This window comes from Oryctolagus cuniculus, chromosome 16 (assembly GCF_964237555.1).
Source record: "Oryctolagus cuniculus chromosome 16, mOryCun1.1, whole genome shotgun sequence".
NCBI classification, from domain to species: Eukaryota; Metazoa; Chordata; class Mammalia; order Lagomorpha; family Leporidae; genus Oryctolagus; species Oryctolagus cuniculus.
The window spans coordinates 66,693,546-66,707,540 of NC_091447.1; the positions used below are offsets into that span (position 1 = coordinate 66,693,546).

A 13,995-nucleotide genomic window follows, 5' to 3' on the forward strand; every position below is an offset into this window, starting at 1 on the left:
TCACCCCCCAAATGACTGCAGTGGTCAGGGGAGCCAGGCCGAAGCCAGGAGATGTAACGTCCACTCGGGCTCCTACGGGGGTGGCAGGGCCACAAGCACTTGGGGCGTCACCTGCTGCCTCCCGGAATGTGTCAGCAGGAGCTGATGGGGCTGATCAGATGCAGACAAGGAGCGCTCTCAGCGGTGACATGGGCGTCCCGAGAGGCGGCTCAGGCTGCAGACAGAAGCCTGAGTGAGCTCTGGGAGGGCACACCCAGGCAGCTGCCCGCGGACGGCCTCGCTGTGCACAGGCAGAGGGCCGGGGGAGGCCGGGAGGACCCCAGGAACAGGGAGGCTGCCTCTGCACAACCCTGAGCAGCACCCCTTAGGCTGTGCCCGCTCCCCTCACTCGCCTCATCCCAGCCCTGCGTCTGCTGTCTCAGGGTCTAACACAGCTCTCAGAAAAGGAGGAAACCATCGGGCGCCCAGGGCCAACCAGGGAGCAGACCCTCGCAGGACTAGGGGCATGAGAAGGGGCACTGGCGGTCCCAACGGAGCCACGCCCAGCCCCCTCCAGTAAGGAAGCCAAGGCGCAGGCTCCAGGGACGGATGTGGCCTTGCCCTGGACACATGGCAACTGCCCCAGGTTCACCAGGCCAACGCAACCTGGGGCTGGCCACCGCCAGTGCAGCGAGGAGCCAATCTCTGGCGCCCTCTGCTGGCGTTTTTTTTTTAGTCATAACCGTGAGAACAGGTTAGAGACCACCTTGGAAAAGTGGATTAAAGCAGATCAAGAAAAATTGCTATTACAGGCAGGCGGCCCTGGCCCTGAGAGATAAGCCCGTGCAGGCTCTACCGCCTGCTGTTACCAAGCCGGCCCCACCGCACAGGGAGGGCACAGCATGGAAATCACCCAGCCTCTCCCCACAGTCGCACCAGGCTGGGAACGCCTGCCGCGTGCCAGGGGCTGCAGTGTGGCTTTCCTGGTGTTTTAAACGTGTGTATAACTGAAAAAAATCTTCATCTACTAGAAAAACAGAACGAGCCAGACAGACAGATCTTCCATCTACTGGTTCACTCCCTAAACGTGTCAGGGCTGGGCCAGGCTGAAGCCAGGAGCCAGGAACTCCATCCGGTCTCCCACGTGCGTGGCAGGTGCCCAAGCACAGGCACTTGTGGCATCATCTACTGGCTTCAGGCTGCACTGGCAGGGAGCTGGGTTGGATGTGGAGGTTCTCGGCCTTGAACTGCCGCTGCACTCTGGGCTGTGGGTGTCTCATGCAGTAGCCCAGTCCCTGGCTTACTTCTTAGGTTGCTTGCACTAGTGAACTGTGTGAAAGTGCCTGCGGGGTGTGGATCCACGTGGACCCCACACGGCTGATCCGGTTTCCTGCTCTCCCCTCCCCTCACTGGAGGATTTTAGAGCAGACACCGGGCGTAGGGTTTCAGGCACTGCTGTACCTGAGACACGCATCCCACAGATGGACGCCGTTGTCAGACCCAGCCACAGCGTGGTGCGCCCCTAGCGGCACTGCGCCGTGGTTCCTCTGGGCAGGGGCGTGCGTTGGCCTGTGCGTCGGGTCACTCTGTAAGTAGTCCTCATGGCAGCCTGGTCCTGCGGATCCTCTCGGGGCTCGTGGTCAGCACCATTTTTCTTTAAGATTCTGATGTGAGTTAGGGATTTTCCACCTGCAGGTTCATTCCCAAACGGCTGGGGCTGCGCCAGGAGCTTCATCTGGGTCTCGACAAGGGTGCAGGGGGCAAAGACTTGGGCCAGCCTCCGCTGCTTTTCCAGGTGCACTGGGAGGGAGCTGGATTGAAGTGGAGCAGCCGGGACACAAACCAGCACCCGTACGGAATGCTGGCCTCCCACGGTGCAGCACAAAACTGGCCCCAGCCAATCTTCTCTCCTAACAAAGGTGCGGTTTAACTATTTTTAAACTTTCCTGCATGGCCCACGGGGGGCAGGGGCCTCAGCTGTGGCCTTCCCAGCTGCACGCTGGCAGGAAGCGGGAGTCAGAAGCCGATCCAGGACCCTTACAGGCCCCGCGACACGGAATGTGTGTCTTGACCCATGTGCCACACGGCAGCCCCGGGAGGCAGGATGTCGGTGGTCGCTGACAAGTGACCACGTAGGATTAAATTCTGAATTCTCATTTGTGTTGTTTTGAAGGTTTATTTATTTCAAAAGGGAGAAGAGACAGAGAAAGAGGTCTTCCATCCACTGCTTCACTCCCCAGATGGCCACAAAAGCCAGGGCTGGGTCACATGGGTGGCAGGGAGCTGGACGGGAAGTGGAGCAGCCGGGACTTGACCCGGCGCCACGTGGGATGCTGGTGTCAGGTGGGGGCTCCACCCTCCGCGCCACAGCACTGGCAACGCGTCCTTCCAGTCCTCACACTGACTTCTGCACCCCAGATTCACTCGGAGCCCAGACAGCAGTAGTGAGTGATCTGGGCAAGAGGTAGGGTCAGAGACGACCACAGCGAGCACCCGACACCACGCTCCGGGCTGTGCAGCGCGGACGAGCCGCGGCGCTGGGCCTGGGAGGCGCAGACCTGAGCCCGGCTCGGCCTGAGGTGGAGCCGCCCACTGCGCAGGCGCTCCGCGCCCAGAACTCAGGCCAGAGGCCACCGCGTGCGCTCTGCACAGAACCACGCTGAGCCAGGCCGCTTCTCCTCCGGGTTTTATTGACCATCACGGCTCCATCGCTCTCCGCGATCCAGCTCTAAGCGCGGTTCCCGTACCCCTCGCGGTCCGGGTCCCGCGCCCTCGCCCACTCCCTTCCATAGAAGTCTTTCTGCGTTGCTGGTTCCCCACAAACCCGGAACCTGCGACTCCCTCGGGTTCCCACACAAAGAGCTTCTTCCTCCACGTCCTCGCCGGCCCCGCCCACACGGCCGGTCACAGCCGGCTGGCGCGGGATGCGGAGACATTCACAGAGAGGAGACAGACCCCTCCCACCCGCAGCTCACTCCCCAGACACCCGCAACAGCAGGAGCTCCATCTGGGCCTCGCACACGGGCGGCCGGGGGCCAGGTCCTGGGGCCCCCACCTGCCGGCCCTGCAGAGCGCGGTGCGCGGGGGGCAGAGCGGCGCCCGCCCCAGTGCGTCCGTTCCTGCGCACGGCTCCCCGTCGGGTCCTGGGGCGCCCACGCGCGCGGCCGATGGGGGGGGGTCGCCCGGGTCAAGAACGCACAGGACGCCTCCACAGTACTTTTCCAGCTTCTATTGCAAAGTAAACACAAGACACAAGCGGGGACGTCCGTCATGCAAACAGGAGGCCAGGTCCACGCACGGGACGAGTCCGACGTCTTCGGCTCGGGGGTCGCGCTCCCGGGCACGGCGCCGCGGGGCTTCACCGCGCGGCCTCCGCCTCGCTCGCGGCGAGCCGGTCTCTCCTCGCCCGCTGCAGCACCTGCTCCTCCCACAGCGCCTGGTCCACCTGCTCCGCGGTCAGCACCACGGGCAGGTACTTCTCGTCGAACAGCCGCTCGTTGGCCTCGGAGCGCAGCTGCTGCGGCCCGACCACGCGCAGGTGCGCGGGCAGGTGCGCGAACTCCTCGTCGTTGACGTCGCAGTCGCGCATCCGAGCGCCCAGCACCCACCAGCGGCCCACGAAACCCACGTCCAGGACCCGGCCCGGGAAGTCGGCCCAGCGGGGCTGCAGGTAGCGGCAGCGAGCCTGGTAGAGGCTGGCCTGGGGGTCGCAGGGCGCCTCGTACACCAGCGAGCAGAGCCCCAGGTTCACGTGGCGCAGGCGCCCGCGGCCCCGAAGCCACAGCAGCCGCTGCACGAAGCCCTCGGCAGGCCGGCTGCGCGTGGCCGGCGCCAGCAGCAGCAGAGTCCCCGACGCGTCGAGCAGCGCCTCCTCGAATGCCGCCTCGCTGGGCGCCAGCGAGCAGCAAGCCGCCGCGCCGCCCAGCAGCGCCGCCCACGCCGCCGCTCGCCCCGGCCGCGCCCGCGCCGCCGCCGCCGCGTCCCGGCAGGCTTCGGCGTAGTCCCTGAGCAGCGCGCGGGCCCAGGCGCCTGGGAGGAAACACGCGCCATCAGAACCGTCCGGGTACGCTGCGGACACCCCCACCGCCGCCTTCCGCCCCTACTTACCCAGCCGCGCCCACACGCCGGGCTTGGCAGCCGCCGCGTCTCCCGCTTCTCGGCGTCCTCGGGCCCAAAACCTCTTCAGAGCGGTCGCCGCCATCCTCTTCCGGTCTGAGGTCCGTTCTCCGGAAGGAAACACCCGGCATCCGAAATAAAAGCTCCGGGCAGTGCCTTCTGCGCACGCGCCCACGCTACCGGACGTGGCTTCCCGCCGGAAGAGTATAGAGAACAGACCGGCGCCGGATGTTGCTGTCCGGAGCGACCCGGCTCGCTTCGAGGGTGGGCGGGCCGCGCAGGCGCACTTAGTCGCAGCCACGCCGGCCGAGGCAGCAGCAGGTGGGCAGGGCGGGGTCCACCTGTAGGGGCCAGGACGGCGAGTGTCAGCGCCCGTGGGTGCCGTTAGCCACTACGCAGTGCTTGGAGCCGGGGCACAGGCCCCGGGAAGGGAGCTCCGTCCTCAGAGCGGGATGCAGTGAGGACGCCCGGCGACCATGGCAGCGGCCGACGAGCTGGCCTTCCACGGTGAGTGCGGCCCGCGCGTGCCCGGCGCCCCCACTGCGGCCCCTGGCCGGGCAGCTTCCGGCTCAGAGTTAACCAGAATCCCAGACGGTGGTAAACCCTGACCCCGGATCTGAAACCCGACCCCCGCGTGAGACCCACCTCCATCCACCTCCACTCGTGCCCCGGGCCCGTGACGTCCCAGGACCCATCCCAGGACGAACCCTACATTGCAGCCCCGGGTTCGCCTAAGGGGACAGCTCTCTTCCCCGTGCCCCCAGACTGGCTCGGGGAAGACCACCGAGGTGGCCGCGCGGTACACCTGCGTCCCATGCGCCCTCCCCAGAGTTCGAGGAAGCCACCAATCTCCTGGCCGAGACCCCCGATGCCGCCACCACGAGCAAGAGTGACCAAGTGACCCCCCAGGGGCACGTGGCAGTGGCCATGGGCTCGAGCGGCAGCTACGGCGCCGAGGAAGAGGAGGAGGCGGAGGAGGAGGGCGGCGACAAGGCAGCGGTGAGTGGCCCAAGCGTGGCCCAAGCGCTCGTGTCCCCCAGGCTGTCGGGCAGGGACTGACGGTGTCGGGTGCAGCTCCTGCAGGAGAAGCCTCAGCCCGGATTCTGGACCTTCGGCTACTACCAGAGCTTCTTCGACGTGGACACTTGGCAGGTGAGGCTGGGGCTTGTCGCGCGCGGGGCTCAGTCCCGAGCTCTCAGGGCAAGGCCTCGGGCCGGGGAAGGGGGTGCCGGGGCAGCAAGGAGGAGGGGAGGAGTGGGCCAGCCAGGAGGTGATGAGAAACCAAGGCTGCAGAGCTGGGACCTGTTCAGGACGGCAGAGCTGGACAGAGGCGCAAAGGCCTGGGGCGGGGCTCCGGGAGGGAGCGCATCCGGAAGGGCCCAGGGCCTGGGGTGGGGACGCACCTGCTGCGCACGGTGGCGCTGCCCTGGGCAGGTGACAGGACCAGCGCTGAGCCGAGAAAGGGTCTGCAGATAAGCCCGGCCGGAAACCCAGGGGGAGAGCTGAGCTCTGCCAGGCGGGGTGGGGCAGGAGGCTGGCAGCACCTCGCGTCCTGACACGGGACTTGCCCCCAGGTCCTAGACCGCATCAAGGGCTCCCTGCTGCCGCGGCCCGGCCACAACTTCGTCCGGCACCGGCTGCGAAACCGGCCGGATCTCTACGGTGAGTTCGGTGGGTTGTGCGTCCAGCCCGTGTGGGCGGGGCAGGGCCATCCCTCGGAGCTTCCCTTCAGGACGGCAGAGCTGGACAGAGGGGTCACCCACCCGCGGACGCCCCCCACAGGCCCCTTCTGGATCTGCGCCACCCTGGCCTTCGTCCTTGCTGTCACTGGCAACCTGACCCTGGTGCTGGCCCAGCGGAGGGACCCCTCCATCCACTACAGCCCCCAGTTCCACAAAGGTGAGCAGGCTGGCAGGCCCAGCACCCGCAGGGCTGGGGTGCCGTGGGGCGCCGGGCGCGTGACCGCCTCCTCCTCCCCTCCCCCACAGTGACCGTGGCAGGCATCACCATCTACTGCTACGCGTGGCTCGTGCCGCTGGCGCTGTGGGGCTTCCTGCGGTGGCGCAAGGCCGTCCGGGAGCGCGTGGGGCCATACACCTTCCTGGAGACTGTGTGTGTCTACGGCTACTCCCTCTTCGTCTTCATCCCCACGGTGGTGAGAGTGGCCCCCAGAGGGGGTGCCGGGGGGTCTGCGGGGACTGCCTGGCACGGCCGCCGGCTGCCATCTTGTCCCCAGGTCCTGTGGCTCATCCCCGTGCCTTGGCTGCAGTGGATGCTGGGGGCGCTGGCCCTGGCGCTGTCGGCCGCCGGGCTGGTGTTCACCCTCTGGCCCGTGGTCCGGGAGGACAGCAGGCTGGCGGCCGCGGCGCTGCTGTCCACGGTGGTGCTGTTGCACACCCTGCTGGCCATGGGCTGTAAGGTACAGTGGGGCTGACCCGGGCGGGGCCGCGGGGCTGGGAGCCGGCCCGCCAGCCGCGGGGCTAACCCCGGGGGTCTCGGGTCAGCTGTACTTCTTCCAGCCGCTGCCCCCACAGCACGTGGCCGTGCCTCCCCATGCCACAGCTCTGGGCGTGAACACGCTGCTGCCGGCCACACCAGCCCAGGCCACGGCAACCTCTTAGGACCCCCGAGCCCGCAGGTGAGGAGCTGCTCCCGGCCAAGGCGGTGGGGGCCGGCCCCTGCCCCAGGCGAGACGCACAGGGGCTTCCCGGGGCTTCTCTTTCAGGCCGCACCAGGGGCCCCCAGATAGCGACCCAGGCCTCGCGGGACGCCTTGAGGGCCCTCCGCCACGTCCAGACTTTTCTTACAAAGCAAACACTTTTATTTTCTATGCAAAGGTGATTCAGAGAATTTATATAAAGGCGGTAGGGAGGGACAGCCGAGCAGGGAGCTTCCAGCGCAGGGCCAGGGGGGGCCTCGCCCCCGCCCCCGCCGGCCCCGCCCTCCCCCTCCCTGCCTCCCGAGGCCTCGGGCCTGGCTGTGCTCGGGGCCTCGACACGGGGACAAGTACAAGAAAACTGCCTGTGCTGACATCCATGTCCTGCTTGGTTTATTTTTTTCTTTCTTTTCTGTGTCTGGAGGGAGAGGTCCCTTCCCAGGCTGGGAGGGGCCGAAATGCCATCATGGTATAGGGACTGGAACGGCAACACAGGCCTAGGGTTAGCTAGAGGAAGAGGACGGGACGCCCCCCCCAGCCCCGGGGCGCAGCGCCAGGTGTCCGTGCCTGTCCCGGGGCGCTGGGACCTACCCTCCAGGCCACCGGTCTAGCACGGGGCGCGGGGCGGGGCGGGATGGGAGCAGCAGGAGGCGGGGGCTGCGGACGGAGCCTCCAGGCAGCCAGGGTGGGTTGTACATTCAAGTGTGAGGTGAACCCTTGGGTGAGGAGGGGGTCCCAGGGCCTGGCCCCACCCGGCCCTGAGGACCCTGCAGGGCCGCCCCCCCGCCCCGGCACCCCCCCCCCGCGCCCCGCCACTGAGCCTCTGAGTCCGAGGGGGGGACGGGGGCTGCTGGCTGGGCCCGGCCGGCCGGGTTTCTCAGAGGATCTGTGGATTGACACTGGTTCTTTTCGTAAAAAAATAAAATTAAAAAAAGCAGCATGTCACGCCCGTGGTGACCAAGGCCTGGGAGCTGAAGGGGGCCCCGCCCAGCCGGGCCGGGCGGCAGCTGCGCCCGCCTCCCACCCCGACCGGGCGCAGCTGTGGGCCCCGCGGGCCGCGACAGATGTCAAGGCCAGGTCGGGGGGCTGGGAGAGGGGGACGAAGGCGCCCCTGACGGGATGGCAGCGGCGCGCGCTCGTGGGCAGGGGGGCGGCGGCAACACGGTGTAAAAAAGTGTCCAAGTTCCCATAGCAAAGAGGGCTGTGACGGGGTGTTCGGGCTGCTCCAGCAGGGGCGTCATTTGGTTTCCTGGTGCTGTCGCGGGCGGCCGCGGCGCCTAGCTCCCGTAGTGCATGGTGTTGGTCGGGAGAGACAGGGGCGAGGCCATGGAGATGGCAGGGCCGCCCATGGTGAACTGGCTGTTGACCGCATAGTGGGCGCTCGAGCCGCCGCCGCCGCCCTGGGCGCCCGAGGAGCCTGTGGGGCAGGGCGTGGGCACTGAGGGGCCGCCGTGGCCCCCCGGCCCGCCCGCCGGCCCCCCCAAGCCGAGAGAGAGAGCGCGTGCAGGCGGGCGGCGCACTGGCAGGCCGGCGCGGCCCCCCGCCCGCAGGCCCCGCGCCCGGCCCCCGCGTTACCTTGCACAATGCCTGTGCTCATTATGGAGCCCATCCGCGAGTGGGTGTGATTGACAATCCCCGTGTTGGCTGCGCAGCGAGGGAGGAAGGAAGGGAGGGAGACGGCGTCACCGCCCCCCGCCGGCCCGGCCCGCGGCGACAGAGCGAGGCGGAGAGAGAGCCCCCGGCCCGGCCCCGGCCCCCACTCACCTAGAGGAATCAGGTTGTTGTGGCCCACGCTGGAGCCGCCGGCGATAACACTGCTCAGGTCGTAGGCGGTCGGCATCCCTGCGCCCGGGGAGGGGGGGACGTGTCACCAGGGGCCGCCCGCTCCCCACTCCCCGCCCCGCCGCCCGCGGGGCCGGCCCGGCCACTCACCCGCCACGGCCATCCCGCTGCTGAGGTTGTAGGTGCTGCCCGTGTTCCACATGTTCTCGGAGGGCGACGTGTAGTGGGAGCCGGGCGGGGGCGAGGGCGTCGTGCCCGTGTATCTGCGGCAGAGGCGGGGCCGTGGGCGGGGCCCGGGCGGGCCACGCCCCCGCCCCACCCACCTCTAGGCAGCCCAGGGCCCCGCCTACCTGAAGAAAGGGTTTTTCAGGTCCAGGAGGTTACTGGACTTGGAGCCCGTCTGGTCCACCTGGGCCACAATACTGATGTCGTAGCTCTGTCTGCAGGGGCGGGCAGGGCAGGGCGGTCGGGAGCCTGCTGGGCCCAGGGGCCCGACCCCCGGCCCCGGGCGGCCACTCCCACCTCTTGTTGGCGATCAGCAGACAGGTCCCGGAGAGCGTGTCCCCCGCCTTGGCGAACAGCGGCGACTGGAACAGGCACCGGACCTGGTACCAGTGCGTCAGCGGCTCTGTCGGGGCCGTGGACAGCCACACGGTCATTCTGCAAGGAGGGACAGGCGTCAAGCTGCCGCCGGGACCTGGAGCTGGAGCCAGGCGCACGCAGGGCACGGCACGGCCGGGGCGCCGGCCCCCAGCACCCGTGTGCCAGGGCCCGGGAGGCCGGCCGGCAGACGGCGTCTGCTCGCAACAGGCTCTCACCGGCCCAAGTGCAGTGCCTGGGCTCAGGGTGCCAGGCCGTGGCGCGGCAGTGGGGTCAGGGTGCAGGGCCACGGGGCGGCGCTGGGGTCAGGGGGCGGGGCCCTGGGGCGGTGCTGGGGTCAGGGTGCTGGGATCGGTGCGGAACCTTGGGGCAGCACTGGGGTCAGGGGGCGGGGCTGTGGAGCGGCGCTGGGGTCAGGGTGCCGTGCCCGGGGACGGTGCTGGGGTCAGGGGGCGGCACCATGGGGCAGCACTGAGGTCAGGGTGCAGGGCTGTGGAGCGGCGCTGCGGTGAGGGTGCGGGCCCCGGGCGGGCGGCGCTGGAGTCGGGGGCAGGGCCGTGAGCAGCAGGGCCGCCCTGTGCACTCACATTGAGCCGATGAAAGCGACGTCAAACCAGAAGGCCAGCCCGTGGACCAGCCCCGAGTGCAGCATGTGGAACTTGAATGGGATCTCTATCCTGCAAGGGAAAGGCAGTGGCTGCTGTCTGGGGAGGCCGGGGCACGGCCCCCCGCCCCCTCCCCCCGCCTCCCTGTCCCCCTGCCCCCCTGTCCCCCGGCCCCCCCCCGCCCCCTGCCCCCCCGCCCCCTGCCCCGGGCCAGCAGGAGGCGCCCGAGACCTCGGCGCGAGCCCAGGTGCGAAGCGGGGGTGGGTGCAGGCGCTGGTACCTGTGCAAATCTCCCTCTTTGGCTTCTAAGAAATTCACGGTGTACTTGACAGACTTGGCCATCAGGATGCGGATGTCAAACGTGTCCTGGGAGAGACCACACAGGCGAGCTGGCTGGGGGCGGGGCCGGCCGGGGAGGAGAGCAGCCTGGCTGTCCCAGCCTGGCCGTGGCCTCCAGGCCCACCTGCCTGCTCAGTACACTGAGGGGCGGACGCAGCAGCTCGGCGCCGCTGTTCAGGGCCTGGAGCTGCCAGGTTCCGCCAGCCGTGGAGGGTCACGTCACCTCCACGTGAGTGTGCACACGCACAAACTCACGTGTGATGGGGTCAAGGTTGGCAGAGGGCCCCGCACAGGGGCACTGGCATCCCATATGGGCACCAGTTCAAGTCCCAGTTGCTCCTCTTCTGATCCAGCTCCCTGCTAATGTGCCTGGGAAAGCAGTGGAGGACGGCCCAAGTGTTTAAGTCCCTGCACCTGCGTGGGAGACCGGGGAAGAAGCTCCTGGCTTTGGATTGGCTCAGCTCTGGCTATTGCGGCCTTCTGGGGAGTGAACCAGTGGATGGAAGATCTTTCTCTTTGTCTCTCCCTCTGTCTGTAACTCTCTCAAATAAATAAATAAAATCTTAAAAAAAAAAAAAAAAAAGGTTGGTGGAAAGATGGAACTCAACAATGTTTCTTTTGGTACAGATAGATGGCGCAGGGAGTGAGCCCGCAGATGGAGGGTCTCTCCTGCCTTTCCCTCTCTCTAACTCTGCCTTTCAAATGAATAGAAAATAAATAAATAAAGATAAGCTGGGGCAGACAGTTGGCAGAGCAGTCCACACGGAGGGCCTGGGCTCTGCCCCAGTTCTGCACTCAGCTTCCTGCTCCACCGTGGGAGGCAGCAGTGGCGGCTCCAGTGCTTGCCCCCCCCCCACCCCCGACACGGGAGACCTGCACTGAGTTCCTGGCTCCTGGCGGCAGCCTGGCTGCTGTGGGCATTTGGGAAGTGACCCGGTAGTCGGAAGATCCGTTTCTGTCTCTCAACCTTTCAAATACATGAAGTTCCCGAAAGTGAATTTGGGTGCGCGTGGAGGAACTCGGGCATCCACGCGCAGGAGGCGTTCGGTCCTGGATTCCACCGCAGAGCACCCAGGTACCCAGCTCCAGCCTCCCGGGAGGCCGCGGTGAGGGTTCAAGTGGTTGGGTCCCTGCCACCCACGCGGCAGACCTGCCTCCCAGCTGCCGTCCCAGCCCAGCTGTGCCCTCTGCAGGCACTTTTGGGTTAGGCCACCGCCTGTGACGCCGCCACCCCATGTGGGGCCAGTTCCTTTGCCCGCTACTCCACTTCCGATCCAGCTCCCCGCTGATGGCCTGGGAAAAGCAGTAGAGGATGGCCTGGTGCTGGGTCACGGCCACCCACGCGGGAGACCTGGAAGCAGCTCTGGCTACATCCTGGCTGTTGCAGCCATCTGGGAAGTGAACCAGAAGACGGAAGCTCTCTGTCTCTCCCCCCCTTTCTACAACTCCACCTTTCAAATACATAAATAAATCCTTAAAAAAAAAAAAAAGGCAGACGTGTGGGCAGGCGCTGTGGCACAGTAAGTTAAGCCGAACTGGGATGCGTGTGTCCCGCTACCAGAGTGCCTGGGGTTGAGTCCCAGTTCTGCTTTTTTTTTTTTTTTTTTTTTTTTTTTTTTTTTTTTTAATTAGGCAGAGTTAGACAGTGAGAGAGAGACAGAAAGGTCTTCCTCCCATTGGTTCACCCCCAAAATGGCCACAACGGCCGGCACGCTGCGCTGATCCAAAGCCAGGAGCCAGGTGCTTCCTCCTGGTCTCCCATGCAGGTACAGGGCCCAAGCACTTGGGCCATCCTCCACTGCACTCCCGGGCCACAGCAGAGAGCTGTACTGCAAGAGGAGCAACTGGGACTCGAACCCGGCGCCCATATGGGATGCCAGCACCACAGGCGGAGGATTAACCACATGAGACATGGTGCCAGCCCCCAGTTCTGCTTCCGATCCAGCTTCCTGGAGATTCGGGACCCACACGGAAACCTGGATGGAGTCCCTGGCTCTGGGCTTTTCAGCTTGGCTCAGCCTTTGGTATTGAAGGAATCTGGGGAAGTGCACCAGCAGATGGAAGATGGATAGAGAGATTGATCTCTTCTCTCCCTCTGCCTTTCCAAAAAGTTAATAAATTTTTAAAAAGAATCATCATTTAAAAGGTAGAGTGACAGAGAGGCAGAGAGAGAAAGAGGAGCTTCTTTTGGATTTCCCGTGCGATGCAGGAGCCCAAGCACTTGGGCCATCCTCCACTGCACTCCGGGGCCACAGCAGAGAGCTGGCCTGGAAGAGGGGCAACCGGGACAGAATCCGGTGCCCCAACCGGGACTAGAACCCGGTGTGCCGGCGCCGCAGGCGGAGGATTAGCCCAGTGAGCCGCGGCGCCGGCCCCTCCCTCAACTTCTTTACAACAGAATAACAGGATAAATAGAAATGCTGTAAGATGACAAGTTTGTGTCCAATCAGACCTGGAGTTACATTAAATGCAGGTGATCTAAATATTGTAATAGACACGAGTTAAGAAAAAACAAACCCTAATTTACATGCGGCACAGAGCAAACAAGCCTTTTGAAGACAAAAACAGGTTGAAAGTGGAAGGATGGATAGAGATCTGTTAACCAAAGCCACAGAGCTGAACTGCTTTCAGGAAAAAAAAAATAAGACCTCGGGGCGGGCGCCGCGGCTCACTAGGCTAATCCTCCGCCTGCGGCGCTGGCACCCCGGGTTCTAGTCCCGGTCGTGGCGCCGCATTCTGTCCCTGTTGCCCCTCTTCCAGGCTGGCTCTCTTCTGTGGCCTGGGAGTGCAGTGGAGGATGGCCCGAGTGCTTGGGCCCTGCACCCGCATGGGACACTGGGAGGAAGCTCCTGGCTTCGGATCGGTGCAGTGCTGTGGTGGCCATTAGGGGAGTGAACCAATGGAAGGAAGACCTTTCTCTCTGTCTCTCTCTAACTCTGCCTGGCAAAAAAAAAAAAAAGACCTTGGGCCGGTGCTGTGGCATAGCGGGTAAAGCCACCCCCTGTAGTGCCCGCATCCCATATGGGCGCTGGTTCAAGTCCAGGCTGCTCCACTTCTGATTCAGCTCTCTGCTGTGGCCTGGGAAAGCAGTAGAAGATGGCCCCAGTCCTTGGCCCCTGCACCTGTGTGGGAGACCCAGATGGAGCTCCTGGCTTCAGTTCAGCACAGCTCTGGCCATTACAGCCAACTGGGGAGTAAACCAGCAGATCGAAGACACCTCTCTCTCTCTCTGCCTCTCCTTCTCTCTGTGTGTAACTCTGACTTTCAAATAAATAAATAAATCTTAAAAAAAAAAAAAGAAAAGAAAAAATAAGACCTCAAGGTGAGAAGTACTATTAGAGATACCTCACATTGTCGAAGGGAATCCAACAGGAAGCTTTAAAACCCTACGCCTGTATGCACCTAATAACACAGTGTCAAAATCAATAAAGCAAAAACTGTCATGTAATGAGACAGAAAAACAAGCCAGTAATTAATAACCTAGGGAAGGCAGAGGGGAGAATATGACCACCGTGATGAACAGAGACGTGTGACACTCATGTGACACTGCCCGTGGCAGGAGATGAGACACCTGCTTTGCAGTGCCACAGACCATGACCCAGGCAGACGACCAGCTGGACTCGGGGAATTCCCGGCAAACTCCACGGGACTGCCATCCTGCACGTCTCCCTGCCTGCCGAGGGACTCAGGCAGAACAGGATTCTGGCTATGGGTACAATGTCACATCCTGAGGCCTGCACAGCCGGCCGCAAGTCAGGTCAAGCTGCTGCCTGCATCGCCAGCATCCCATGTGGCGCCGGTTTTGAGCCCCGGCTGCTCCACTTGCAACCCAGCTACTGCTAGTGCTCCTGGGAATGCAGCAGAAGGTGGCCCAAGGGCTTCGGCCTCTGCACCCTCATGGGAGACCTGGATGGAGCT

The 13,995-nt window shown here is 64.8% G+C and overlaps 3 protein-coding genes across 6 annotated transcripts in view; 1 reads left to right on the forward strand and 2 right to left on the reverse strand.

The window, feature by feature from the left end:
* The window catches only part of SMARCA4 (SWI/SNF related BAF chromatin remodeling complex subunit ATPase 4), a 109,959-nt gene extending 105,705 nt beyond the window's left edge, over positions 1 to 4,254 (reverse strand). For both annotated transcript variants that reach the window (XM_070059122.1, XM_070059119.1), the window contains exon 1: positions 4,087 to 4,254. In XM_070059122.1, the coding sequence (XP_069915223.1) occupies positions 4,087 to 4,226 (140 nt within the window). In that variant the 5' untranslated portion in view covers positions 4,227 to 4,254. The remainder of the gene's footprint in view (positions 1 to 4,086) is intronic.
* A 96-nt stretch (positions 4,255 to 4,350) lies between these two features.
* On the forward strand, positions 4,351 to 7,290 carry YIPF2 (Yip1 domain family member 2). Its single transcript, XM_002723273.5, has 9 exons — positions 4,351 to 4,602; positions 4,925 to 5,094; positions 5,170 to 5,247; positions 5,670 to 5,757; positions 5,878 to 5,994; positions 6,084 to 6,250; positions 6,332 to 6,514; positions 6,600 to 6,733; positions 6,821 to 7,290. The coding sequence occupies exons 1-8, from the start codon at positions 4,572 to 4,574 to the stop codon at positions 6,714 to 6,716; spliced, it is 951 nt and encodes a 316-aa protein (XP_002723319.3). The 5' UTR covers positions 4,351 to 4,571; the 3' UTR covers positions 6,717 to 6,733; positions 6,821 to 7,290.
* Positions 7,291 to 7,849: 559 nt separating this feature from the next.
* The window catches only part of CARM1 (coactivator associated arginine methyltransferase 1), a 30,996-nt gene continuing 24,850 nt past the window's right edge, over positions 7,850 to 13,995 (reverse strand). The window contains exons 9-16 of one of the 3 annotated variants that reach the window (XM_070059129.1): positions 10,019 to 10,104; positions 9,721 to 9,810; positions 9,056 to 9,193; positions 8,884 to 8,973; positions 8,684 to 8,796; positions 8,516 to 8,593; positions 8,327 to 8,395; positions 7,850 to 8,168 (exon numbers count right to left, since the gene is read on the reverse strand). In XM_070059129.1, coding sequence (XP_069915230.1) covers positions 8,029 to 8,168; positions 8,327 to 8,395; positions 8,516 to 8,593; positions 8,684 to 8,796; positions 8,884 to 8,973; positions 9,056 to 9,193; positions 9,721 to 9,810; positions 10,019 to 10,104 — 804 coding nt within the window. In that variant the 3' untranslated portion in view covers positions 7,850 to 8,028. Of the gene's footprint in view, positions 8,190 to 8,326; positions 8,396 to 8,515; positions 8,594 to 8,683; positions 8,797 to 8,883; positions 8,974 to 9,055; positions 9,194 to 9,720; positions 9,811 to 10,018; positions 10,105 to 13,995 lie in introns of all 3 variants that reach the window. The other 2 variants (XM_070059128.1, XM_070059130.1) reach the window with 2 other exon arrangements.

Bases quoted from the DNA above. Each gene is read 5' to 3' on its own strand.
- YIPF2 (XM_002723273.5), top strand. From the start codon at position 4,572: ATGGCAGCGGCCGACGAGCTGGCCTTCCACG. The intron at 5,995-6,083 runs GTGAGCAGGCTG...CCTCCCCCACAG, and splicing joins CAGCCCCCAGTTCCACAAAG to TGACCGTGGCAGGCATCACC. The intron at 6,515-6,599 runs GTACAGTGGGGC...GTCTCGGGTCAG, and splicing joins TGCTGGCCATGGGCTGTAAG to CTGTACTTCTTCCAGCCGCT.